This window comes from Scleropages formosus, chromosome 2 (genome assembly GCF_900964775.1).
Source record: "Scleropages formosus chromosome 2, fSclFor1.1, whole genome shotgun sequence".
NCBI classification, from domain to species: domain Eukaryota; kingdom Metazoa; phylum Chordata; class Actinopteri; order Osteoglossiformes; family Osteoglossidae; genus Scleropages; species Scleropages formosus.
In genome coordinates, this window is record NC_041807.1 from 13,039,601 (window position 1) to 13,066,696 (window position 27,096).

At 45.6% G+C, this 27,096-nt stretch overlaps 1 protein-coding gene across 4 annotated transcripts in view; it reads left to right on the forward strand.

The window, feature by feature from the left end:
* exoc4 (exocyst complex component 4) overlaps positions 1-27,096 on the forward strand; it is a 79,567-nt gene that overhangs the window by 22,051 nt on the left and 30,420 nt on the right. For all 4 annotated transcript variants that reach the window (XM_018747497.2, XM_018747498.2, XM_018747499.2 and 1 more), the window contains exons 8-10: positions 72-217; positions 374-462; positions 12,682-12,778. In XM_018747497.2, coding sequence (XP_018603013.1) covers positions 72-217; positions 374-462; positions 12,682-12,778 — 332 coding nt within the window. The remainder of the gene's footprint in view (positions 1-71; positions 218-373; positions 463-12,681; positions 12,779-27,096) is intronic.

A 27,096-nucleotide genomic window follows, 5' to 3' on the forward strand; every position in this document is an offset into this window, starting at 1 on the left:
CCGTGATGTGGCTCTTTAATTCCATGATGCTGCATGTCTGTGTGGTGACCAAACATGGTTCTTCCCTGCAGGTGCTACTGATGGACTACCTGGATGTGAAAAACACACGCAGTGCAGCTGAGCCCTCCGCACAGCTCTCCTACGCCAGCAGCGGCAGCGATTTTGCCGCATTCTTTGCCAAGAAGAGACCGCAGAGGCCCAAGCAATCGCTGTTCAAGTATGCCAGTGTATTGGGTCAACACCTGGCCCTTTGTTCACTATAGTAAAGTGTGGGATCAGCCTGAATAAAAATTAACCTTTGAGCATTTCTCCTGACCCTCCACTACTGGTATATCTATTGAGAATGTTTTAGCTGAGCCTCTGTGTGTTGTAGGTTTGAATCGTCGTCTCACGCCATCAGCATGAGCGCCTACCTGAGGGAGCAGAGGAGGGAGCTATACAGCCGGAGCGGAGAACTGCAGGGTGAGAGGGGGTGAGGAGGAAAGGGGGGGGGGAAGAAACCGACTAAGTGTGGAGAAATGGGAGAATGCTGGCAAGAGAGGAGTAGAAAACAAGGATGAGGAAGAGAGTGTGTCCATCACGGGGCCCTAGCAGTAATGCAGGCCTTGTAAAGCCACTCAAGTAGCAATCAAACAACCCCTGGGACTTCTGACACTTTTTCTTGCTCTGCTTTTCTGACCCCCTTCTTAACCTGTCCTACACTTGCAGAGGGCTTGATAGCAGCACCATCTTTAACTTTTTTCCTCACGTCAAGGGAGTGGTGGATATAGTCTCGACATCTCACGGGTGTTTGGAAGACATTCATGATGTGGGTATGCTTGACTCTGCATCCTCGATGCTGGTGAAATGGAGCACTGGGCCTTTAGCTGGTACTCTTTGTCTGATCACTGTCCTTCCAACTTGTCTGGTTGGTCTGTTGGTTCTTCACCCTACAATGCTTACCTGCTTACTGTCCTGCCTCCAATGGGACCGGAGCAGAAGGGGTTAACAGTGAGTGCAGTAGCTGCTGAAGTATGGTCACCAACATGGAGCACAGTCCTGCATGAATAAAACCGATGAGAACGGAGTGGTGGGAAAAGGCTTGGGGTGTTTGATGGAGGGAAAGAACTAATTGTATTCCCCAATACCATGGAAATAAAAAGACATTCAGGAACAAGAATTTCTGAAGGAATAAACTAGAAATGTGAAAACTGTGGTTGAAACTGTGAGAGAAATGGGCGTCTTTTTAGTCAAGCTTAAAGTGCAAGGGACGATTTTGAAATGGGGGAACAGTGATGCTGTGAACGATGATGAGTTTGAGTTTGTTCTGGAAGTATTGAATGTAGGTTCGACGCTGCCTGGAAAGAGCCTCTAAAAATGTACCTAAATGTAGTAGACTAGCCCCGTGCAGACCAGAAGTCAAAGGTCAGTCTCGGCTCCTGGGTGTCACATAGCCATTCAGGTTTAGTACAGAAAAATAGTTTGACTGGACATTTATCCAAATTACATAATTTAATACTAATTTTACTGCATGTTTGCAGTGTCATGACTGACTCGTAATAGGGTTAGTTCTTTGGATCTCTGATTACCTCCCCACACACAAAAAGGTCTTTATTTGGCCATGTTGTGCCCTGTTCCAGCATGATGGGGCATGTGTAGCACAGCTCTGTCTACTCTGCACGGATCATTTCACCCTTTTCTTACACCATGTCCCCTGCTCCAGAAGTTCCTACAGGCGTGGTCCACATTACTAGGTGGAATTGCCTCTATTACGAAGATATACTTTATTGCTGCTCTGTAGCATGGAACCGCCTAGGTGCTTCCAGTGGTTGAGGTGCAAGTTTGAGATTCTAATTATAGACTTTTGCAGTGAAACTTCTTGAGTTCAGTCAATTGATTGCAAATTTTAAAGAATTGATTATACTTCCATATGTATCTAAATCTGCATGAATGATCTGCCAAAATAGAGAAGGCTCATGTTTGTTTTTACCACTTTGTTGTCAGAACAAAACCCTCTTTGCATTACTGGTAGAATTGCCCTGGTGGGCATTAAAGGAAGGAGGGATGCCGGAGAGTTTGGTGCAGTGTTTTTTGTGTGGCATTATTGCGTTGAGCGGTAGGTCATGGACTCCAGTCTCACTGCACAGCAGAATAACATTTCCACTATTCTGCCTTTGCTGTTTCCATCTCCCCAAGGAGGGTAGAGGGCCAAGGTGATTTCTGTATCGCTTTTCAATAACTGGCAGCTCAAGTCCTGCTGCTTGCACAGCCTGTAATTCATTATGTACCCTGATTTTCTTTTTTCTCCCCCCTCTCCGCCCCCCGTCTCCAATGAACCAAATGGGTCAATCACCTTGCTCAAAGCCCCTGATTGGTTGTTCACATCGTTGTTCTTGGATGGGATTTCAGCAAACCCAAAGCAAGCATGCCAGAACTCAGCAGTTTTTATGTAAATGAAGGTTTTAGCTTTGGGATTGCAGTGAACCTGTTCTGCAAGTCACAGTAGGAAAAAATAACAGACACTATTTTGATTATAGGGGCCTCTTTACTGCTCTGCTTATTATATGATTTGCCTATTGAGGGTGTTAGCTTGGTATCTGACTGAATGAGCTATGCCACTGATGGCCTCCAGCATGCATGGTTTGAGGGTGTGTGTATGGAAAATTGAAAGCACTGCAGTGTTGCTTTAGTGCTAAAGGCAGGAGGCTGTGACTGATTTCCTCAAAGAAGCAAATGTCCAAAGCTGATGTCCCCAAAGCTCACGGTTGAAGCCAGTCTCGAATGCCTTAAAGTCCCGTCACTCACATGTGCATCATCTTCTTCTTGTCTCTGCTGTCTTAGTTCTGGCAGCCTCCAATGGATCATCTTCCATCTGTCTCAGCTGCCTCAGTCCAGTTTCTACAACTTCAACTGTTTCTTCCAGCTTAGATCTTTTGTTAGTTATTCATGTAGTATTGTAGGTAGCTTTGCAAAACCGCCAGTGGCTTGACCTCAGATTGATTTATCATATATGTAATTGAACTGTGAAAAGTTAAGTTGGCTGGAAAAAGCCAATGTATTTGAAAATTGAACCCAGGAAAAATTCTTGGTTGGATGCACCAAGAGTCATTCTTGTCCCCACAGGTGATTGATTGCCGCTCTTGTCTAGTCGGTGACATTCAGTGGAGGCTGGTCTGTATTTCTTCTGTGCTCACTGCTATGGCCTTCTACTAGTCTCACTGGGTCAGATTTCAGGTTTAGAGGGAGAAGCTGAACATGAGTGTTTTCAGCAGCTTAAAACACTTTGTGTTTTCAAGTTATCAGGCAGCTTGTTATTTATTGATTTACATTCATTTATGTGACACTTTTCTCCAAAGTGACTGGCAGTGTTAGATATCTACATTAAGCTTCTTACAATAACATACCCATTTATAGAGCTGGGTAATTTTCACTGGAGCAATTTAATGTAAATTGGCAGGTGGGATTCAAACCTGGGTATTTTGAGTGCAAGACAGCAACTCTTGCCAGTATGCTGCCTGCTGACCCTATTTTATGTTAAATTAAATAGTCTTTTATACAATTATACATGCAGAAGAGCAAGACTTTTAGTGAAATGAGTTTACATTTATTCATTTAAAAAAAAAAAAAAGAAAAAAAAGAAGGTACTACTACTGGAGGTGGGGATCACACCTGCAACCTTTGGATCCAAAGGCAATAACTCCAACCACGATGCTACCAGCTGTCTCCAGTTTTCCTCTGCATGTTGTGTTTAAACTGGGAGAACAGCTGAAGATGGTGTTACTCTACAGATGGAGAAGGCACCCAAGATCTAGTTTGCTTCAACCTACACGGTACTGGGTGCTTTGATTGGTGTGTGCATGTGTGTGCAAATGACCCACATGCAGCCGTTTCCTGCAGTGTCTGCACTGCAGGGCTCCCCAAGCTCCAAGTGTGTCGAATCTCCACACTGATGATGAATGTTCTCTTTGGTGTAAAAGTGATGAAGCCCTGGAGCTGTAATTGGAGGAACTGTAGGTTGTCCTCCAGATTTCCACGGCATCCAAGAGCACAAGGCTGTGTTCGCACTCGGACTGTTTATTTGCCGGCATTTCAATTTGTATAGGGGAGGTAATAGAAATGTGTAATTTAATTACTGAGACCATGCTGCAGTTTCCGGCCTGTTCCGCTGAGCGTTCAGTCACTCTGCTCTGATCGCACACCTCTCCTCCTCTCAATAAATTAAATAAAACAAATAGGAGCCAATTGGCAGAGGACCACCAGTAGTGCATGGAGTGTTCTGTTTGAGTGTCGATGGTACGAACACTGATGCCTCCTCCATCCACTCAGAGCGCAAACTGTCGGCTGTATCATTTCATAGGCAATGCGGTCAGAGTCACAGCCCAGCGACACTTTGAGGGATTTCTGGTATGGATTTTATGTACAGTTTGGTGAGGGAGGCATCCAAGTAGCCCCAGTAGTGCCAGTAACCTTTCGTGCACCAGTACTCTGTAGGTCTGTGGAGGATTCGACTGCTCTTTACACCAAAGGGAAAGTTGGATTGCGCAGCCAGCTGCAAGAGGGTTGATGTTACAAATGGGCTGGGAATGTGGCAGAGATGAGGATGAGGACAAGGGGTTTAACTGAAGGGGCAAATTCCTTCCAGACTTCAGAAGGTTTTTTTCTTTTAATTTTTTTTTTTTCCTTTTCTTCCCTTAAGTGAACCTGAACACATTCATGGGGAGTAGTGGTTAACACACAGGACTGTGGACCTAGACCTCTCTCTTTTTGATCATTATGACCTTTGAAAAATTGCCCATTGGCTACTGATTGGGGTCCACAGGTGGGTTGGTGGGTGAAAGTCCAGATTTGGTTGCAGCTTTCCGCACATCATATTGGAAAGTCTCTGTTAGAAAGATAGAGCATGGAATCTACTGCATCACCTCACCTCGGCTTCACGTGTCACACTGTCGGGAAATTGGATTTGGGGGGGTGGCTGTCCTGTCCACATCCCCTAACCTCACCATGTGCTGTTACATGCATACACAGACTCTTATTCAGTTAGCTTACCGACGGTTTGCGTTGATGATGGTTATTGTTGAAATGGTGTTACTGTTTGATTGGTTTTTTGTTTACTCTCCCGACTGCTTTCTGATGAAATCGTAAATGGAATTGCTGTGTGTGGAACATTGTAGCTAGCCTGACATGATGATGAAAACAAGAAGCTGGACTCCAAGGGCTTTATTATGAGCACCGGTGCTTCCCTAATGGTTGGGGGTGTGGCAGGGAGGCAGCAATGGGCAATGATACACACTCCTTTCAGGTGTCTGTATTAGAAATCTACTGGACCCTTTTGGTAGCATCCATTCTGCTACAAAAGTGCTTCAGATCCATATTCATTTTTGCATTTGTTAATGCATTTTTACATTGTTTCAGTTGCTTTAGTTAGTTCAATATTGTATAATCCCATGATTGAGCCTTGACATGTGGGAACAGTTGTGTGATTTTGGTTTGAGGTGTAAAAAGCATAATATCAATGTTGTGTTAAGCAGTAGTGGCAAACTGGCATTAACACAGATCTGTAGTCTCGACTCCTTCCTCCAAATGAATGATTTCTGCCGCTGCACTGCGTAGCTGATGACACGTGTGCTCTTGTATGGGGGCTGTGGTTGTTTCCCCAAGCAAGGTGAGCCACCCAAGGTGACTGGACACACAGGGCCTCTGGCCTGTTTGTGGGCAGAACTTTGTGTGTGGTCACATTTCACTCCTGGGTCCCCAAAGCAAATAAGCTCTAATATAAATATTTATGTGTGAGATAAAGAAAGTTAAGAAGCAGCAGTTGTGGCCTGAGGTCAGCGTAATTGTGTGTGTGTGTGTGTGTGTGTGTGTGTGTGGGGGGAACAGGGGCCTGGCTTCTAATGGCTGCCAGTGGTCTGATGTGGACAGACTGCTAATCAGTAGCTGGGGGAGCTCAGAGGCGGGTAGTGCTGGGCAACCGCTGCTAATTTTAATCAGCACAGAGCTGTCATCATCGGGGCAGGCGGCCGCCTGTTTACCTTTAATCTCACCACGGCTGATTGGGAATGGAGGGTGTGGGGAGAGGGTCGGGGGGGGGTGCGTGAGGACCCGGGCTGATGAAGGTAGGAGATTACTGCACCTGGTCCAGTCGCTACACCATGACACCTGCTCTTATGTCATTAGGGGTGCTGGGACTTTTAACAAAAAGGCAGCTGGTTCTGATTTTTAGGAGTTGCCTTTTTGCTTCTTGAGTTAAAGCGACCTGCACCTCGCTTGCCAGAAAATGTCAGGTGTGGTTGTGTGAGACTGTGTGTACCAGGACTCACCTGCTTTGTGGGTGCAGTCTGTTCTTGATCGGCTGAGTAGGCTATACCAGTGTTAGCGAGAAGTGGTGTGTAGCTCTGATTAATCTCTGATTGGGAGGTGTGTGTCTCTCCAGGAGGCCCTGGAAGAAACAGTGGAAATCAAAACAAAGTCCCACAGGGCATACAAAATTGGATTACATGGCTGGTGATGCAGAAGACTGTATAAGTGTGTGTTTACAGGTGTAGCTGATGTGTAAATTGTAGTCCAAGGTCCTGCGCACAAAATTGTATAAAGCAGACCTCCAGTGTCTCTTTAAAGCTGTGCATGTATTACGATCAGTGTCCTGACTGGGCAGATCGTCCATTTGTTGAGTGCAGTCTGTGAGCTGTGTCACTAGCTGACCGTGTCCTCCTCCTCTGGCCTGTGGTGGGACTGCTTGAGATGACCTCAGGATACCAGTGGTGGGCAATAGAAGAACCCTGCTGCGGATCTCAAGTTTTGGGAGTCATAGCTATGGTTAAGCGCTATGGTATGCGGCAGACCATGTCCCCTTGGAAATTCGTGAAAGCTTCTTTGGCAGCTGTGTTCGGTCTCCAGCTTTATGTGCTCTGTGAAATTTAAAATTCTCCCAGGCCTGGAAGAAAACTTCAGTGTTTTTTGATGTAATTTTCTGTAATATACCTTCATGTAATAGAGCTCCTTAGCTGCCCAAACAGAGTGACCAGCACTGGGTGTGTTTGCTGACTGATGTGAGGCTCAACACTTTTCTGGATCTCACTGTAGCCGCCAGTGAGTAAGACCACTTTTTTCATCAGTGGTTCCTGTGGAATTCCTCCAGATGGCCACGAGCATGCCCCAAGGCCTCTGTTTGTATAAACCTGTGGTCTTGTGTACAAGTAATCTTGATTTAAGTGCCAGAGGGTGCAGCGGGTGGCTGAAGATACCTTGTTATGGGGGCTGTGTACACAAACTGCTGTTTTTGTAAGAATGCAAACACCATTGTCAGAGCTTATGCCAAGAGGAACACAGAGATGTCACATAGCTACCTTAAAGTACAGCAGCTTCTGAAGGCACCACAACACCAGCTCCTTGGTTGATGTGTAACCACATGGCTCAGGAAGTTCCTCTAGAGACCTACCCCATGTAGAGCACACTGACCCTGTGGCCAGAGGGTAAAATTTCAGCTGCTGTCTCACACTTTGAGCATGTTACACAGGTGATATAGATCAGTTGTTTTCTCCACTTGTTTGTAAAGGAGATGTATGACAGATCAGATTTTTGTTTGAAAGGAAGAAGAGAACAAACACATGGTGTCTAAACGTCGCAGTGTATTGTGTCAGTAGATGACAGCTGGCTGCTCATCTCAAACCTCAGAGATGCCACACTGTGCGATGCTCAGTGAGCAGTAATTACTCCAACTCAATTTACAGGTTTATATCAACCTGCATCGTCAACTTTCCCTAGTCGACTCCTCCTGTCTCTGGGCCGCAGCTTGAGCGTCGCCCCTTCTCAAATTAATTTTAATAATGGAAGGAGCTCATTCAGAGCCAATCAGACATGAAGATGGTGCTGCTGAATTCTAATGGGCGGTTCATGAATTATTGAATTTTCTATGATCTTGTTACCGTTGGAGGTTCTGGAACAGTTTCTCACACACACACACACACACACACGCACGCACGCATATGCACACAAACATTTGCGCTCTACTCATACAATTAGTCTTGGACCAGCTGCCCTTAGGTTTCGCATACCTTGAGGAGGTTCACTAATTCTGTATTGCCCCATCGTTTAAGACAAGCCTTAAACATACAGAGAAACTGGTGAGTCTGGCAATCAGTTGCTGAAACAGTTGTGGTTAAACAACTCTGAGGGACTGGCGTTGGTGGTGCTGTGTGCTGCACCTATGCCCCCAACATGGTAGACAATAGATGGGTCTGACTACAGCTTGTCAAGTTAAACTAAGGATGACCGTGACCATCACAGTGACTGCATGGCTTCAATTTTCCGCACATTGCTGCCCCTGCACATCTCATCTTACGCAGAGATATGATAACAGAAGCACCCCCCCCATCACCACAAGTTCCACAGCAGGTTGTGCAGTGCATCATGGATCAGACCAGCTCTAATCAAACCCAGGAAAGTGTGGCTAATGCAATTTCACTAAGTCACTGCTTGGCTTGATAGCATAGAGGCTGGATTTGCCTGCGCAATGTGGTGGAGCTCCAGCGGATCCCCCATGCGGATGTTCCTGTGGATGTGGAACACCCATGCACCTAATCAGGGATTATCCACAGCATCCCAGGGGACTGCTGAGGTCTGACACAACCCCCTACCCATCTGAGCTCCTCAGGAACCTGCTTTAAAAAGGTCACCATGACATGTGTCAGTAGTATGAGCAGTGTCGTTGCCATCGTTGCAGTTGTTTCTGAGCATCTAACTGAGTCCCTACTTGCTTAACTATATTCACAGATGAAATTTCCATATCTGCCATAATGACCACAGCTGTCAAAGTGGGGGAAAAAAAAAAACACTTTATTGGGAAAGAAATCCAGTGATCTTGAGGCTTCTACTGATCTTTTTTTTTTTTTTTTTTTTTTTTTCCCCCCCCCCCCCCCCAAGTAAACCCCACACATTTTGGTTTTATTCTGTATTATCTAGACCCCTTTGCCTTCATGCTGATACTTTTGGCAACAGCAAGCAAACAGACAACAATCAGCAGTGTGCAAAGTTAGGTCTGTGTCACTAACCCAGAAATGGGGTATATTAGCACTCCCAGGTACACTGAGTTCTGGGTGTCAGGATCCAAGGTTAACAACACTAAGATGAGCAGAATACAGCATGTGGTGTACAAACTATCGCCACCAAACCATTATTTCTGACGAATTTGTGTGATACTGTGGATCTGAGACAGATTCTGCAGCTACCCTGGTTCCTCCGCTTCTCGCTGTTTCTGTCTCTCTCCTTTTTTCTGTTTCCAGCAGAAAGCCAACAGCTCCTGTTGCAGCTCTGCCATTGTTTCTGTCCTTGCTTCCCAACGGCTTTATTTTTTTCCATGTGTAAAGGCAGATAGGACCCAGTAGTCCAGGCCCTTCGCCAGCAGAATGCCATTGAGCCATTGACAACCAACATATGCATATTCACAGGCCAGATTTAAATATTAATAAGCTCTGTGCTGAGTGCCTGCTGGCCCAGGACATTCTCATAACAGTGGCTTTGAACGCTTGATATTGAAACCTGTATTTTAATTGTGAAATTAAAGGTTCATGTTAAGTATGATTTGAAAATGGAAAATTTACATAAATCCCGTGAGCATCTGGCAATTCCAGTGCATTGTGCGTAACTGTTCTCCTCCCTGATGTGGTTAGAGCAGTGTAGAAGGTTCATAAAAAAACTGTAAAATACAAAGAACCAAGTTTTTTGCAAATTAAATTTATTAAACACATTTTGTGCCAACATATAATTAAAGTCATATTAACGCATATGAGTTTGTATTTGTCTCCAGGTGGTTGGTGTAGTTGTGGTGTAGTGGCTGAGGACTAAGAGACTTTAGAATGTTACTGTACTTAAGTGTTTGTTCCCCTGAGCCATGTGCAATGTTTGCACGGTGCCTAGCCTGATTTCCTGAGCACCATTTCTAAGATGAGGATGCAGCCCTGGCTCAGTGGCATGTTGCCTTGTGAGGTGGCAGCATAACTTGGGAGCACCTTTTGTAATGGTTGTGGACCATGGGCTTGGACTGACCAAAATGTTACCCGTTCAAGTTCTAAGAGGGACTTGACTTAGTTGTACCCTTGAACATGGTATGATCCTCAGCTGCAGTTGTACACAAAGCTAAAATGTTTCTTATGCGTAATAGTGGCGGTGAGACTGCCGTACAGTCATGTGGTGGTCTGAGCCGTTTCTTAGCTCTGAGTGCCACAGTGATGTAAACTACAGATTCATACCACTGCCATTACCTTCAGTCACCTGCAGCCTTTCAGATTCATCAGCTGATTTTAGTAAAACCAGAGTAAGCAATTGGGTCTGGAAAGCAGGTAGGATAGTGGTTAGAGCCACTACCTTAATATTCAAAAACTCGCTGAAGGGTCTGCGCCCTAATACCCTTCAGCAGTGTATTTACCATGAATAGTTTCAGCCTGTATGTAACAGAAATATACCCAGCCGATATATGGTAAATTGCTGGAAGTAACTTGGTGTACAAGCCTGACACTGCAAGTTGCTTTTGAGAAAAACACCAGCTACATGAATAAATATCAGAGAAATAATAAAGTATCAGGCTTGGGATATCCTTTTGACAGTGGGGTTTGCTTTCATAACAGAGATAAAGATGTGCTCTGTTCCATCCTTGTTGCTGTAAGTCATTACTTTTTGTAGGGCTCACATGTATGTCTGGACATATTACTGTCAGTATGCGTTTGTGTGTCAGCCAGCCTGTACATTTACATTTATTCATTTAGCAGACTCTTTTCTCCAAAGTGACATACATTTCATAGAAAATACAATGTGTGTATTACATCAGGAGAAAGAGACATAGCTGCAGATATGTGACTCTTAAGTACAGGTAGTTTCCTTCACCATATGCACCAATGTTCATCACACAAGTAGCTGCATAAAACTTAACCAGAATATCACCGATTCCTGATCACCTTCCTAGTAATTCATTCTTTTTTTTTTTTTTTTTTCTGAGATGCATATTAATATTTATGTTAGACAAGAAATGAGACTAGACTGTAATGTGTGTTTTTATTCCTGAGTGTTAATTAAATTGGTAGCTGGGAATTGTGAGGTGGGGCAAAGAGTGTAGGCCATTTCCACTTCGTAACATGACTTCTTCTCTGCAAACATGGATGTCATGGAAACTATGTGGGGAAAGGGAGTCTAAAAGGTTTTAGATGTGATAAAGCATTGTTTGTCTTCTTTTTAATAAGAAAACAGCTAAGAGCATGCAGGGCAGTGGCACAGCCTTTCCAGTAAAATGGCAGTAAATTGTCAAGTGTAGGGAAGCACTTTACTTGAGAAACAATGGGTTGAATGTGCTTTTGTGGGCAGAGCTGTGCTCTAAATCACAAGCAAACTCTCCGTAGATTAGAGCAGAGCAGTCTGATCCAGAGTAAATGGCCAGGCAGAGGCAGAAAAGCTCTGTGTCTTATGTCAGGGTGAACAAGTTCTTTTTTTTATTTCTCAGCTGCTCTGTGCTTACGTCAGCAGGGCAGCAGTGCTGAGCTCCAAGTAAAGAGTGACCGGGAGGCGTCACATTTACACAAAGGGCAAAGCTCTTGTGCCTTTCAGAAAGGTACTCATTTAAACACCTGAATGTATAGGTTCAGTATAATTTTTTCCCCCCCTTCTCCTCTGCACTGCTGTATTGAGAAGATAATAATAAATCGCAGTAATTGTGTTAAACACCTAGCAACCACACCTCCACACTCAGCATTACGGAACACCTTTAATTACTAAAATAACTCGCTCTTAGGTAAGTGGTAGAGTTGGCTTTTCTCTTTGCTCGTGTTGTGTGTTGAATGTTCTCCCAGGACTGTTCCTGTTGGCACGGCTGCGTTCGGACCTGTGCAATGGCTGGTCCAATTAGACATGTGAAGCACGGCTGTAGATGGGGCCTCCAGCGGTTAATGAATGGCTTTGTGACGGCGTGCCGGCCGGTGTTGTTTATATTCATTGACCCACCCAGGCACGCAGGCTTTGCCATTTGGGGATCCTTTTATTGAGCGCGCCTCGCTGTTCCGCTGTATCGATTGCTTGGCGATGACTGGAGGTAATAAGGCGACGGCGGCACGCTCAGTCTGGGCCCTCACCCTCCGCCACTTGCTGCGGCAGCGGTTTTCTTATTAACCCGGTTAGAGCGTGGGTCACTACCCTCCTTCCCATTGTCAAGGACCCCGGGTTGGGGGTTGGAGATGGTTGCTCACCTTGCTGTAGAAATGCTGTTAGGTCCATGATGCTAATATCTCAAAGTGAAGTTGACTTTACATCCTCTTTTCAGTTGCACTTGCGTGGTGCCTCATTGGCTGATCGTTGATCAGTGTCAAGTTGCTAGATGTAGTGCTTTAAAATGGGGATTAAATTGTAGTCTACGTGAAGGCAATGTAAATGTTGGTGTTAACAGGAAATGATGTCCAGTAATTTCTCCTGATCTGATTATTGCTCGAAGGTATAACACCTCATAAGACATTACACCCTGGTACAGTAAAGGCATCCTTTAACACGTGTCAGAAGGCAGCAGTTGTCATTAGAGCAGTTAAGAACAGGTGTATAAACCTGGAGGTTGTTCACTTGATTCACTGAAAATGTCAAAACGGTGAGCGATACGATTGAAAAACTTATCTAAAAAGAAATACAAGAACCAGCAATAATAATTGTGTTCTTTTTCTCCTTTGTTACCAGGTGGAGCTGACGACAACCTCATAGAGGGAGCCGAGACAAAATTTGTGTGCAAACCTGGAGCGAGGAACATCACAGTGATCTTTCAGCCTCTCTTGAGGTGGGAGTGACTTCTGTTTACAGCATTTGAACCACAAACACTATATACACACTTGCAGTTTTCAGATGTTCGTTTCACTGCTTCACTGGTTCTGCGCCATATATCTGAATAGTAGTAGCAATGATAATATCTGAATGCACAGCTCGGATGGGGTAACAAGGGAATTTGGGAGCAAAGGGAATCTTCACTGATCCAAAGATAGAGTGGCCTTTGACATCAGAGACCCAGGGACTTGTTGGCCTGTTGCCTTAAGTTCTAAGGTGATCAGTGCTGCAGGAGTTTGGGAAGACCTTGCTGTCCTCCTCCCTTGCATCAGTTAAATAGGAGACCTGGCATGTGCTGGTGAGCTCAAGACACTGCATAGAATCCCGGGGCTTTTTGGGGAGATGGATGAGTTCACACTGCTCTCAGGCTATTTGCCCTTTGCTTGTTGGACATAATTGTTGGCATAAATCGAACTAAGCGGCATGGTGCCTCAGCCCGATCCACTGCCCAACTGATGATCTGGGCCTGAATCCTGGGCCACTGTAGCTGCATCTCTTGATCAATAGCAGCCAGGCGAACTTTGCAAGCCATAAAGGGATGTAATCAACTGACACTCTCCATAGCAGTTGCTTGGATGGGAGAAAAACATGTTTTCTGCAGTATCAAATATCAGCCCAAAGATCAATAAGTAAGTGTTGCAAGGCTCTGTGTTTTCATTGTGTAGGACTCTCGTCAGGCAGGTGTTTGACCTCCATGGTAAAGAGCTGCCCATTGCCAGAGTTCCATCGATCAGTCCAAGAGAGTACACTTTCTCTCTCACACGCACATACGCACACTTGCATATCTGCACAGACAGAAAAGAGGTTCACACACACACCCCCACTGTGTAATCTGGCTTGACTTGTGGGGCCTCCTGCTGACATTTGTGTGGTATTTAAAGTCATCCCGTCCTGGCTGGCGTTGGCATTTTGAAGAAGGACGAAGGCTGCGTTCATCTGTAATCCGTCCTCTCCATTTTCCCCATTGTCTGCATACAGTGTGGGTTGATTAGCTCTGGCAGTGTGTGTGTGTGTGTGTGTGTGTGTGTGTGTGTGTGTGTGCGCGCGCTCTGACTGCTTACATTAGTGGGAATTTGCTGTGTTGGTATAATAGTTTGTACAAACAAAGGTGAGAAAGTAGGAGGGTTTGTCAATAGGGCATGGCCAAAGGGCATCACCTGACCTCCTCCCCAGCAATACCTCAAGGAGTTTCCTGTCTGTGCCTCTCAGACAGTACTGTTTGTGATCCTGGACATCAGTTGCAGTGGTCCTGGTCCGTTGGCAAGAATTGTGCTTAGCTGTAACCTTCAAATCCGAATGAGTGTCTTACCATTATGGGTGTATTAGGAATCTGTCTTTCAGATGCTGTGGCCCTTCTGCCAGGACTGTATGGTGTTGGGTCCACTCTGATTGCCTTGCCAAAAACATTGGGCTGAGGGAGCTTCAGGTACATACAGAAGCAGAGCTTTAGCTCTACATGTGTACATGTGTCTGCTTCAGACTGACACTGAAAGCAGGAAATAGTTTAATCAGTCTCTGCACTGTGCCAAGCTTTCAGAATAACATCTCTTCTGCTGTTCGCCTAGAGATCTTTAGAATTTGAGGATCATGGTGAACTTTGACCTGTCTGAACATGTGGTGTGGTCAAACTGGGCTGTCTATATGACAGCAGCAGGTTGTTTCCACAGGCCTAGTTTTGCACTTCCTGTTCCATGGCTGGGCTCTAGGCTGACAGAACTTGTGCTGGTACGCCCTCTCAGTGGGCATTATGGGCAGGTGATCCATTTCTGCAAGTGTGTCTCGGGAATTTAATTGTGTGCACGGGGGAAGTCGGGAGCACCCAGGTGGAGAAAGAGGTGTGAGCCTTCCTGCAGGTGCAACAGTGTGGTGTTGCTTGCCAGCCCTGCTACCTCTCTCAGAGAAAGCAGCACTGCTTGTCCATTCCAGGTGCTGGTGTCAAAATTCCAGCTGTTTTCAAAACTTAAGGCTAGTTCTTTGCGTGTACGTTTGAGTCTCGGTCGACATATTTGCGTGTGTGTCTGTTTGTGCTTGCACACATGCGTGCGGGTATTCACTTGTTGTCTGAGTGTATTTGCTTGTCCTCTGTATGTTTGTGTGCGTTTGCATATCTCTGTCCCCAGATGATCACATGACTTTAAAACGTTTGATTCATTGTGTTGGATCTGCTTCCATTACATTTAGTTGGTTTTTTTAAGAAAAGGTGGACTATATGCCCCACCGCCGCAGGAATCATGCCTTTGTTGATGCATGATTGTGTATCTGCACATGTGTCCTCAGTGTTTGCCCGCTGCACCCTCAGAGCGGCTGAGCTGTCACTCTTGGTTAGCGCTCGGTGAGAGCATCCTGGCAGTCATCTCCCAGCAGTCTTTGATTCTCCAGTCTTTCCAGGTCGACGAGTTGATTGCTGATAATAACGTTGTTTGATTGCTGGAGTGGAGAAGTAATGGATTGATCCAGAGCCTCTTTCGGGTCAGTTCTTAGAAGTGAAGCAGCCACTGGTGTTGGTTCAGCAGGGAACATGCCCGCACCCCGCCTGTTCCCTTCGTGTGTGTGTGTGTGTGTGTGTGTGTGTGTGTGTGTGTGTGTGTTGTAGGAGGAGAAGCTATTTTCTAAATCTGTTGCTTGATTTACTGGATTGAAGTGGTGCAGATGGGGAGATTGGTTTCCACAAAGTGGTTTTGTTGGATCCCCCCACCCCCCAGTTCCTTGCGTGCCGGTGCATGGTGCATGAGAGAGGAGAGCTTATTTCGGCATGCTGGCGTGGTCTGCTATGGTGGGTCACAATGTACTGGCCTCCGAAGCAGTTTCTAATAAGGTTAATTGGTCATTTGGAAAGGATAATCCGTCTTTCGCAATATTGGTAGTTAATTAAGGTCAACGGTGGAAACCAGCCATATTCACCTTGATCTGTCCACACACAAATGGGAGTTCTCTTGGTTTAAGCTTACAAATTGGACCTAAATAAAAATCAAAGACTTTAATGACCATTTTGTGCAAATGGAGCGCTGCTGCTCTGGTCAGTGTCATGGGTCTGGGGCACAGAAGAAACACAGAGGTGAAAAACAAGAGCACATCATTCTAACATGTGCCTTTGCTAGGGTACTAGGGACAGCTGATAGCGTCGTGGTTAGAGCTACTGCCTTTGGACTCAAAGGTTGCAGGTTTGATTTCTGCTTCCAGCTGTAGTAGCCTTGAGCAAGGTGCTTACACTAAAATTGCTCCAGTAATATTACCCAGCTGTAAGAATGGGTAAATAATTGTAAGCAGCTTAACATTGTAAGTTGCTTTGGAAAAAGCATTAGCTAAATGAGTGAATGTGATATGCTGCTGATGTGGTAACATTATGACTTTGGTTTATTATAAGCAGTGGAGGTTTCCAGTGGACTTAAATGTTAATTCTTTGCAATATATGCTCCCACTATTTGGATTATTAGCATGTCCAAGCGCTATGACCATAACACATACACAGTCAGATATACCGTGACACAGTTAATAATAATGCACGCACAAATGCGCACGAAAAGATAGTGAACACACACCGAACTGTCGGCACACAGAAAGACACACAAACAATGCGTACACCTACACACCCTCCCACATGGACACGTCAACGTGCCCACTCCTCTGAGACAATACAGCTCTGTGGGATGGACAAAGAGCCTTATTCATTATGCATCCTCCTCAGACAACCAAGCTGGATGCACACCTACAGCACCTGGCTGGCGCGCCAGTGGGCCACTGTGCTGGCGTTGCATCTGAAGCTCTCGTATGCACAGCTTTCATGTATGCTAATCCCAGCCCTCCCTGTTGTCCCAGGATTCACATTCTGGGTGCCCTTAACTGTCTCCCAGCCTGCTTTTGGCATTGCTACCTCCCTGTTATCATTCAGTGAAGATCTATTCTGTCAGTGGGTTTTGTTGCAGCTGCATTAGTAAAGAGGCGAAACAGTGGCACAGCGTGGGGCACGGTGGAGTCAGACTGAGACAGCGAGCACCGAGGTCTTTCACGCTGTGGGACGCGTTGTTTATGCAGAAAGAGAAGTCTCGCATTGATCTGGAGGGGTCCGAGGTCACCATCTGTTGCATCGCTCCCACGTGTGTGTTCACAGTTTGGCCTGTGTTGCTTCCCTATCCAGTGAGCACACACACATACACACGCTACAGTGGAGAAATGCTTGGCCCTTATTGTGCAGTTGCCTCTCTCTAGTGCAAAAGAGTGGTTTTCATCCAAGGTTTCTCAGCTGAACTTCCAGCTCAGTGGAATTGCTCCATGTCTCTGTCCTTACAACCTTTTTCTCTTCCATTATCAGATGTGTGTGTGTGTGTGTGTGTGTGTGTGTGTGTGTGTGTGTGTGTGTGTACTGTTAGCAGTGGCTTTACTGAATGCAGATTGTCTAGCCGATAGCACCCAGTTTAATTCCTGTACGTTTAAAGACTAGAGTTTGCAGAGGCAGAGTCGCAGGTCTAAAGAGTTGGTGGCATAAACTGGCTGCCAACTGCAAGGGGTGAGTAATAACTTTCCTGCGTCACCCAAAAGCAATTTCAGCCCCCTGCGTTTTGCTTTTTTACACTTGATATTTACTTTGTCTCAGCAGTCTGGTGGATGGGTACCTTAAAGCAGGACTTGGAGGAACAATGTTAAAATCCCTGGATGGAACCTTAGTAAGATCAGATCTTGCCTGAATGTGTTCTTAAAGAAAAAAAATCCCAGTTTGTTAGTGACTGCCAAGTGAATATTCACCAAGTATTCAGTAAAAAAAAAAAAAAAAAAAAAAAGCTGACATTAGAAGTAGTTTTCAGTAAAAAAAAAAAAAAAAAAGTAGAAGATGAAATTGAAAGATTGTTGTCATATTGCTATGTACGAAGGAAAAAACTGTTATACAGACATGCGTCGCTTAACAACGGGGATACGTTCTGAGAAATGTATACTTAAGTAATTCCAATGTATGTGGTATGTTTTTATACGACTGGCAGCGCAGTAAGTTTGTTTACATAGCTACAATGTCGCTAGTCAAGAATTTTTCATGTCCATTATCTTATGGGTCCACTGCTGTATATGCAGTCAGTCGTTAAGTGGTGCATGACTGTACCACAATTTTTTGTTACCTTGGTTTTTATTGGTTGCTATAAGTGAAAATGAGGACCTTGGACATTGTTTGTTGGGATGTGAATGTCTTACAACCTTATAGATTCCCTTTTCTGTGGTAGTGATACGTGCATTTTGTCAGGATGTACACAACAGAGAAAGAGCCATGCTGGAAGGGTTGGGGTTTTAAACCTGTCCTGGCCTGGTTCTCTGAAGTCATGTGCAGTGTGCGACAACCAGTATGCTGGTGTGGAGTCTGTGCTGCTTAGTGTTGGTGGAATCAGGGTCTAGAAATGTTCTTTCTTGTTCTCTGTTTGTAATTTCTATGTCGAAGGATGCTGCTGAGGAGTGCTGAAGCAGTCTTCACCTGTAGCTTGTTAAAATAGCTCTTCCTGCTTCTGTTGTTGCCATGGCATTGAGCTGCAACTTCTAGGGTAGTGAGTTGGGGTGATGCCCTTTGGTTGCCTTGTGGCTTCCATCCCAGCTGGTTTAGTCATAGTGGACCAGAGCACTGGCCCCACAATAATTTGCAAAGTTGTCCATTAGAGACGGAGAGACTGGCATTTGATAGATCGGTGGGGGCGCCTCACTCTTTCTCGCCCACTCTTGTTCTGACCTTATTTTCTCCAGCTGTTTCTTTTCTCATATCTGTACACTTACCTGTGAGTAATCAGGCCGAATTGAAGATAAACACTTATTGGAAAATAAGTTGAAAGAAGATCATGTTTAATAGCTGATTCGTGATGTATTTGACTTGCAGTGTACAAGATGCGAGATTTCAGTTTAAGTGTGCCGTGTGGATTCGCCCAGGTTCTCTTGCTAAGCGAGCCTTTTTCAAACAACCAGGGAGCCTTGGGACTGTCTGGGCTCACGCTTATGACGACATCGGCGCTCCAGAGCTGTTCTCCTTATTGCCCTGCGTGTGAGGGCTGCGCCGCTGGCTTGTGGGCAGTGTGTGAATCCACAGAAATTCAGTTTCAGGCTAAATTCATTACAAGGACAGAAGGCCCTAATGCAATTTCCTAACAGGATTTTAGTCTGAATTGAATATGGAGAAAGTTGAAAATCCATTATGTTTGATGTTACCCACCACCCTTACAGCAACCACTCCAGAAGCAAGGAGATGATATTATGAATCTTGTAATGCGATTTTTTTTGTGATGTGTGAATATTAGATTCTAATGGATCTGAGCTCATTAGAACAGTTTTATCTCTACTATTTATCCCCTCTGGAATGGAATGCAATTTGTGAAGTACGACATATCGCTTTGCCTGCTTCTTTGTTACAGACTTTTGGAGGTGGGGGAAGGGGTCGGAGTCCCACACAAAAATGCCAATTTCACGACTGCCGAAACAGGGATAGTTCCTTTCAGCCATTGTGCAGCTGGCGTTCAGCTGGAATATAATGTCTTAAACATTTTCTCCACCATGCCTGGGGGTTTAGAGAGGACAAAGAACTCGGCTGTTTCATTATTTTTCCTTCCCGCTGTCAGGGCTCGGATGTCAGAGCTCTGTAGATGTTAGAGCGTTGCTCAGAGCTGCATCCCTTACTAGATCAGATACCACCAGGAACAGGCTGCCACTGTCTCTTGGGGTCCCAGTCTTCTGCTCCTGTCCCTCAGGGTCCCAGCAGGTCCTTCTTCCCAAGGCATTGTGGTGAAACATCTACCACTTACTCAGTTAGACCCCTGAGAGGGACCTTTCCACCATTATTCTGCAGGACAATATAGTTTTTAGTAGTTATGGAACTTCATTTGAGGCTTTAAAACCCAGGTGGGGTCCATTGCCTGCTGGACCCAACTCTGAAGTCCTGGCGAATTCTTCTCTTATGCCAGAATTTGGTGACTGTGTTCACTGACTCTCACTTTGCCGCTGGATATTTCCCGCCTTCGTTTCATCTGAGCTCTAACCTCTTGATTGTTCTCCAGCGGTTGGAATTTTGCTGTATTCCACATTTCAAATCGCAAAACCAAACACCTTAAAAACTCGGTAGGTTAAGTTTCCAACTATTACAAATGACTTCTAATCAGGTGTTTAGTCCAGTAATTCCATACTTGCTGCATTACTTAAAATAATGTATGGTAATTTGATATCTTTTTTTTGATAAAATAATGTTTTTGCTGGAAGTCTGTATAAAAGAGCCCTGCAGTTTTGCAAATCTATTGTGTATTTACATACAGCAGCAGCAGCTAACAGCCATGCTAAATGGCACAGTCATTAATGGCACAATGAGGTGATTACATGGTTATTTGTAGACCCAATCAGAGGCTGCTTTAAAGACTGCAGTGCTGCAGAATAATAACCAGGTTGCTGACAAGGTTAGCCATGTGTTATGGCAGAGGAATGCAATTTTGTGGAGCATGGTTGTTTCTTTTTTGTTTTTAATCCCTGTGTGATGAAAATATCTTGGGGAAAGAGCCATCATCCATAAGGTCATTCCCACAATTCCTTTCTTCTTTGGCCAGTCAGGTTGCTGATCTGTTCCCCAGTCTCTGTTTTCAGCAGCTAGGGGCTGTGAGACAAATACTGATGATCTTCTGAATGGCAGAGGTTGTGTTTTTTTTTCTTTTTTTTTTTTTTTTTTTTTTTTGCATAAAATAAAATAATTTTTTTTTTTAAAAAAAAAAAGATGTGAGCGTGAATGTTTTATACGCTCTGATTAGAGGGAGCACGTTCTTGATTAGGCCGTGTTTACGCGCGCTGAGATGTTCGTGATAATTGCCACAAATCAGTCCGTGAATGGAGTTTGTAGGCTCTAGGTTTTCATAATTACAAGGATTAGAAGGCAATGGTTTCACCCTGCCAAAGCGCTTGTGCAGTGCAAAGATGGTGAAGCTGTGTGTGCGAATGTCAGGTGTCAAGTGTGAATTAGATTTGTAATACGGGAAACATACTGCGGCGAAATATCGGATGTGAGCCGAGTCACCATGGCAACAGCACATGGTACTGCAGCAGCCTTATGGCAGGACACCTTGGCTCTGTCCCTGTTTGAGCGAAGGGCTTTCCTTGCGTATGGATGTGGCGCCATCTTTCCTGGTCCATGCTGTGCTGATGACCTGGAACGCAGAACGATGAAAGCACAGTCCAAAGGTTGATTTGTTCTTTTACTGTGAGTTTGGCTCAGCTGAAGAGTGCATGAAAAGTAGAAAATAAAGGGAAGTGTGTAAGGTTGGGTGATTGGGACAACTTCTGCATCTCTAAGGAGAGACTGCAGCTTTTCTCATGCCATTTAATCAACTCTGCTGTCCTGTTTCCTCGTCTTTACCCTTCATTCTCTATCCCAGTTTGATTCCTAAAATTATTCTGTTTGACCAAAAGTGGGGGGGGGGCGGGCAGAGCTTTGCCGGGTCCCGCTCTTTGGCAGGTTGGGGATTTGAGTCCTGCTTGGGGTGCCTTGCGACGGATTGGTGTCCCGTCCTGGGTGTGTCCCCTCCCCCTCCAGCCTTGCGCCATGTGTTGCCAGGTTAGGTTCCAGTTCACCGTGACCCCGCTTGGGACAAGAGGTTTCAGCCAGTGTGAGTTTAATTTGTGTCTCTTGCATATATGAGTGTGTAGCGCCACCCTGGGGTACCTGCTTGGAGAACGACTTGTCAGCTGTCCTTTGGACAAGCGTAGAGACTCTGCCCCTTGAGAAAGGCCAGGGTAGAGAGTGAGGGTGGCAGGGACATGCAGGGTATCCCTTCCAGTGAACCTCCACCGAGGCCCATAGAACACAAAGCGTGCTGTTTCCGGCAACATGCTAGTTAGGGTCCTTCATCAAGCGGATGGGGTACAATAATAAGTGGCTTTTCATGGAAGTGAGGGACCTTAACCAAAGCTCAGCGGCAGTCCCACAGGGCCTGGCTGTCGCTGCGCTCATTCTATTACATCCACGGCAGTGGTTCATTCCATTCTAGCTCACCTTTCAGTTCCTATCAGCTTTTGGTGCTCCTCTAACAGCTTCAATTTACTGCCCAGTTCACTGGATGGAAAGGTTACAGTGGAGTAGGGCCCTAAGTGCATCCCAGATGATGGAACAAACCTTGCACTGGGTTGCCTTGGATTCTCCTGTTACAGTAAGGAATGCAGCAGTAGTGGAAATATGGGGTCATTGCAGGGCTTTGGCGGGGCCAGTAATATCTAGTGTTTGTAGCTAAATTACTTGTATCAGTACTATGTGTTCCCTGTAGTTTATGCAGCATCATAAAATTTAGCAGGATTTAACATGTTGAATAGTTGTTGTAGGCTTTTGTGCATTTGGACTTCTTCAGCTAGTGTTGCTGAGTCATCAGTCCTCCTCTCCAGCATCCTTGACCTTTTTGGGCATCACCCCAGAGAGAGGAGCAGTGTGCAGGAACTTTCTGGCTCCTGCCTCTGAGAGTCATCGATCAGCCTTGCCAGTCGATAGCTCTCCCAGCCCCTGCTTCCCACCTGGATTTTGTCTCCAGTCCTTGCCATGTCAGATGGGCATGTTGCCTGTTCCCTACAGTGCTTTGCGGTACAACACCCTTCTACTGGCCTGGGCAACATTCCCACTGGATTCTCCAATGCTGTGGTAGATCCAGGAAACGTCACTGCTCGCTCATGTACCGCCTTGATGTGCTCAGTCAGGAAGCTAGCTGGTCTTTGCAGCTCACATCAGGTGTTCTTTCTGCTGACGGGCGGCACAGTAGCACAGCGAGTAGCGCTGCTGTCTCACAGCGCCTGGGTGGTGCGAGAGGACGTGGGTTTGATCCCCGCTCAGTCTGTCTAGAGTTTGCATGTTCTCCCTGTGTTTGTGTGCGTTTCCTCCGGGTGCTCCGATTTCCTCCCACAGTTCAAAGACATGCTGTTCAGGTTCATCCATAGTGTATGAGTGACAAAAGTGTGTGTTCCGCTGATGTATGGATGAGTGACCCATTGTAAGTAGTGTATCTAGCAGTGTAAGTCACCTTTGTGAATAAGGTGTGTGGATTGATGACACTACATAGTCCATTGTAAGTCCCTTTGGAGAAAAGCATCTGCTAAATAAATTTAAATTTAAGTTTTGAGGATAAACAAGTGGTACTGTGATGATTTTCTCCAGTTGAAAGTATGGAGAGTCGTCACAGGATACAGTTTTGGTCAAAGGGGAGAGCTGATCCAGGCCATAATGGTGAGTGCTTCCAGGTACGGTTGCTCTGCTGAGGATGAGGAGTTCCTGGAGCTCAGCTGGAATGGCTGTCATTGGGATGGGCAGGTGGTATCTAGAACCTGCACATCTGTGCTCACTGGGCTGCCTACACTGCTGTGTGCAGGTACAATCTACTTCACAGCAGTGTGGTTGTACAAAAAGCCAACTGTTTTAAGGCTGTGGGAAGGCACAGGTAACACACACACACAGAGTGACCTGAAACTAAGGATTTAAAACTGCAAAAAGTAAGAAGAAACTGAAACGGAGCACCCCCGCCCCCACCGTCCCCACTCTCGATCTTTTTCCTCTGTGGAGGTGATTTGTCACCGTGGTGCACTGGACGCCAAACGAGGCGCGGTTCATTTCCTGTTGGCTGTAGGACGCTGCGGCTCCAGGCTTCACACTGTGATAAATCTCACCTGTTTTAATTGGCCTCCTCCTTGGCAGACCATGCCAACCAGCAGGATGACTTTTAAAAGTCACTGAGAGGCTGACCGTACCAAGCCGCCATTCGTCCGACCGGGGCCTGTCCCTCATTATCTTATCGGCTCCTCCTGCTTCTTATGTAGATTGAGCTGCTTGGGTAGGAGAGCGGGAAACGTGCAGTAAATGAAGAGCATCATTTCTCCTGAGCAAAGGTGAAGAGGGGTCACGTGGCGTCCCCGGTTTTGCCTAAGCTGCATTTTTGGAATGTGGAACGATTTGAATAGACACTTCTGCTAGCGCACTTCTGTCAACATGAACCACAGGTGCTGCTGGCAGGTGGAAAGCAGTGAGCCTTGAAGCTGGACACATCTCTGGCCCATAAAGTGGGCCTATATGACAGACCATGTCACGGTGCTGTAGTGCCGGCTGTGTGGTGACAGTGTCATCCCGAACCTAAAACCTGCAGTAATGGATTTAAACACACAGCCATTGCAGCCTGGAGAGAACACCCCCACCCCCCAATTGTGTATGTGAGTCTGCAGCTCTCCTTCCTGTCTCGCCATGTGTTTGCACACCCAGTGAAGCTGGCAGATCTCCTGACCCCACAGCCTGTGTCTCCCTTCATCTTTTCCCCTCTTTGCTCACCTTCCTCTCTCTCCTTGCTGAGGTTTAATCACTGCTCTTTATCACCATTAATTTCTACTATTTGCTTGACAGGGGTGTTTTCCAGCTGACACAAACAGGTGTAATCCCCCAGAAAACTGTTCTTACATCAAGCAATAGAAACAAACTAATCAAAACCAGGAAAAGTAAAAGAAGAGAAGGAAACATGCCCATCAGTTTCCATTTCTTCCTGGTCCTCCCTGTCTTCCAGTCACTTCCTGCCCCCCAGGTGCTGGCAGGTGGCCTCATCCTTGGATGCCTGAGCACAGTTCTTCCTCTCCCTCTCTGATCGCTCCATGTTTTTAAATACTCTACTGTGTTCCAGCATGCCAGTGTGCCCCTCCCGCTAACAAATTTTGAATTGTGGACTGAGGTGAGTGTGGATGGAGATGCTGCAGTGGATGAAGCTGCAGGCCCTGTGGGTATGGCCTGTGGGTGGGATGTGTGGGTGGCTTATGAGGTCGTTTGGCGTCACCCGCTTTGTGTTTTGCAAACGTTAAATGCATTGCATTGCAAATTAGTTTACATCTTAATTCACGAATCAGAATATAAATTACATTTTTTTCAAACCTTTTCTGCATAGACATCTGATCTAAATGCCCCATGAGATAAGATAGCTGACACACTGCCATCTACTGGCTGTGAGTATGGGAGAGAATGCCATGTGTACAGTGTACTGTATAAAAACAGGTGTACAGTTAGCCTGTATAGCTTGGTCCCTAAGTTAGGGCCCCGAACACACACACACACACACACGCACAAAGGTCACTATCCCAGGTCACTGCCTGAAGATCAGTAGCGGACCATCCGGACTCCATGCTGACAGCAGGAGATGGAGCTGAGAAACCTCTGAACCCAGACCAGGGTGAAAGTGACAAAGGCTTTTCGGGAAGGGGATGGAAACAGCTGGGAAGTCCTGTCATGCGAACGTGTACATACAGACACACCAAAGCAAGCAAGCGTGCAGACCCACCGTAGAGACCCGCAGACACACACACACAGCTTTATTTGCTCTCATTTAATTACTTCCTTTGTTTCGCGCCGCCGGGAGTGTTTTCCATTAACATGCTGTAGCAAAGGTCATCGGTGGAATCTGAAAACTAGATAAGTGTGTAATCCGTGTCCTCAAATGTGCTTTTCTTTGCCTTATCTTACTATCACGGTTGTACTCGATGTGTGTTCCCTCATGGTCCTATTGTGTTGTCTTCAGTATTACGAGGTTTAATTGAAAATGAGTGTGATTGCTTGAACTCTGTAATGTTATTAAGGCCAGCATGGTGTCCAGTGTCCTGTAACCCATCGCAGGTCGTTCTGAACACTGCAGTAGCGAGGGACAGGGTCGAGGTGGGGTTGAAGGTGAGATGAGACTGCTAAGAGTAGGTCTGCAGAGGCATAAGGCTGTACGGAGTGTGCACTGGTTGCAGGGTAAGAGAGGCTTAGGGTTTGGGTTAACTGGACCAGTGAGCTGTGAGGGGTCTGAGGGGGCAGAGATAGTGAAGCGTGGGGTTTTTCCATAGGTGATCATCTCCTGGTCACCTTGCATACCACTGGGCACTAATACAGTGTCATGCTGTTTAACTGTGTGCTGCAGTGTTGGTGTAGCAATATTCCCACTGCGTTGGTGTAGTGCTGATTCTCATCCCTCTAGCTTTGCCATTTGTGTACCTTCTGCGCTTGTGTCTGTATGTGTCTGCGCGCGCGTGTGCCCCTGCTGTCGTTTTCCCATACCCTGCAATGGTCTTTCTTTTTCCCTCTCCCCTCCCTCTCTTCGGGGCTGTGCCACTCAGTGCTTTAATGGGATCCAGTATGGTGTGCATTAGTGAGGGTCACATCCATGTGGGGTCCATGATCACACCCCGGAGAATGTATGTGGAGTCAGAAGGCTAATCGAATTCATGGAAGTTGGGGAATAAAGATGATGCAGAACCATGTTTTCCCAGCACTTAACCTTTGACCTTTACTTTTGATTGGTTTAGACGTTTACCAGCGTAGAGGTGTGAAAATGAGCACATGGTTTTAACATATGTTCTGCTTTAATAAAAGCCATGTTCAGGAGGACATTAGCAAAGGTGCAAGGCTTTGTAATGAGGTATTTCTGCATGTGTCAGGTGAATTTTGTGAATTTATTGCTGGTGGAAGGTGACTGAAAAGTGCTGATGGTCCAGTTTGGCAAATGTTGTGTAATTACATCCATAGTAATGGGCCAGTCGTGACTGCATGTCCGACACAATAATAGTCACCAAAGCATGAAGTGCGTTTATGTTTCTATTGGAAGTATTGACTGGTTCACTGTTCTCCCTGGGCAATTTCAGCTGGGGGTGGCTCTCGCTGTACGATGGCTCAGAGAAGCTACAGCAGCGATGTGGTGACATTGTCTGTCTGGTTTCTGCAGGACACTCGAGCAGCAGCAGCGGCTCAGTGTTTCCATGAGGAGCGCTTAATTTATTTTAATGTTGTACACCTGCACTCAAGAGGGAAGTACCTATGCATTATAAAATGTATGTGTAAACAATCATAAAAAAACCACTCTTAGTCCTGTGCTGTTGAAAAGAATGTTGTTTTACTGAAGAATCGTTAGCTCAATTGATTCTGTCTCCATTAACTGTTGCAGTCCTATTATAATGAAAATTTTCAAGTCAATTGTCATGGGAACTGAAATCAATTTGTAAAAAAAAAAAAAAAATGTTTTTCTTGCATGTGTTATGTGATGAGGGAACTAAGAGTAGCCATAAAAGCTGTGTGAAACGGTTCTTTATTTCAGCTCTTAGCTGATGTTTTGGTGTTTCGGGATGATCTTGAAATGAAAAAGGTCATTTTTACACTTTCAAAGGAAAAACCCATTTTTTAAACACTATATGGTCAACTAAAAGTGTTATTTTGGAGTATTTTTCCTAATTAATTATGTCATGGTGGCCACTTTTCAAGCATGGAGGTGCTGGGCTGCTTAATTCAACAACAGTAGGGGAAAC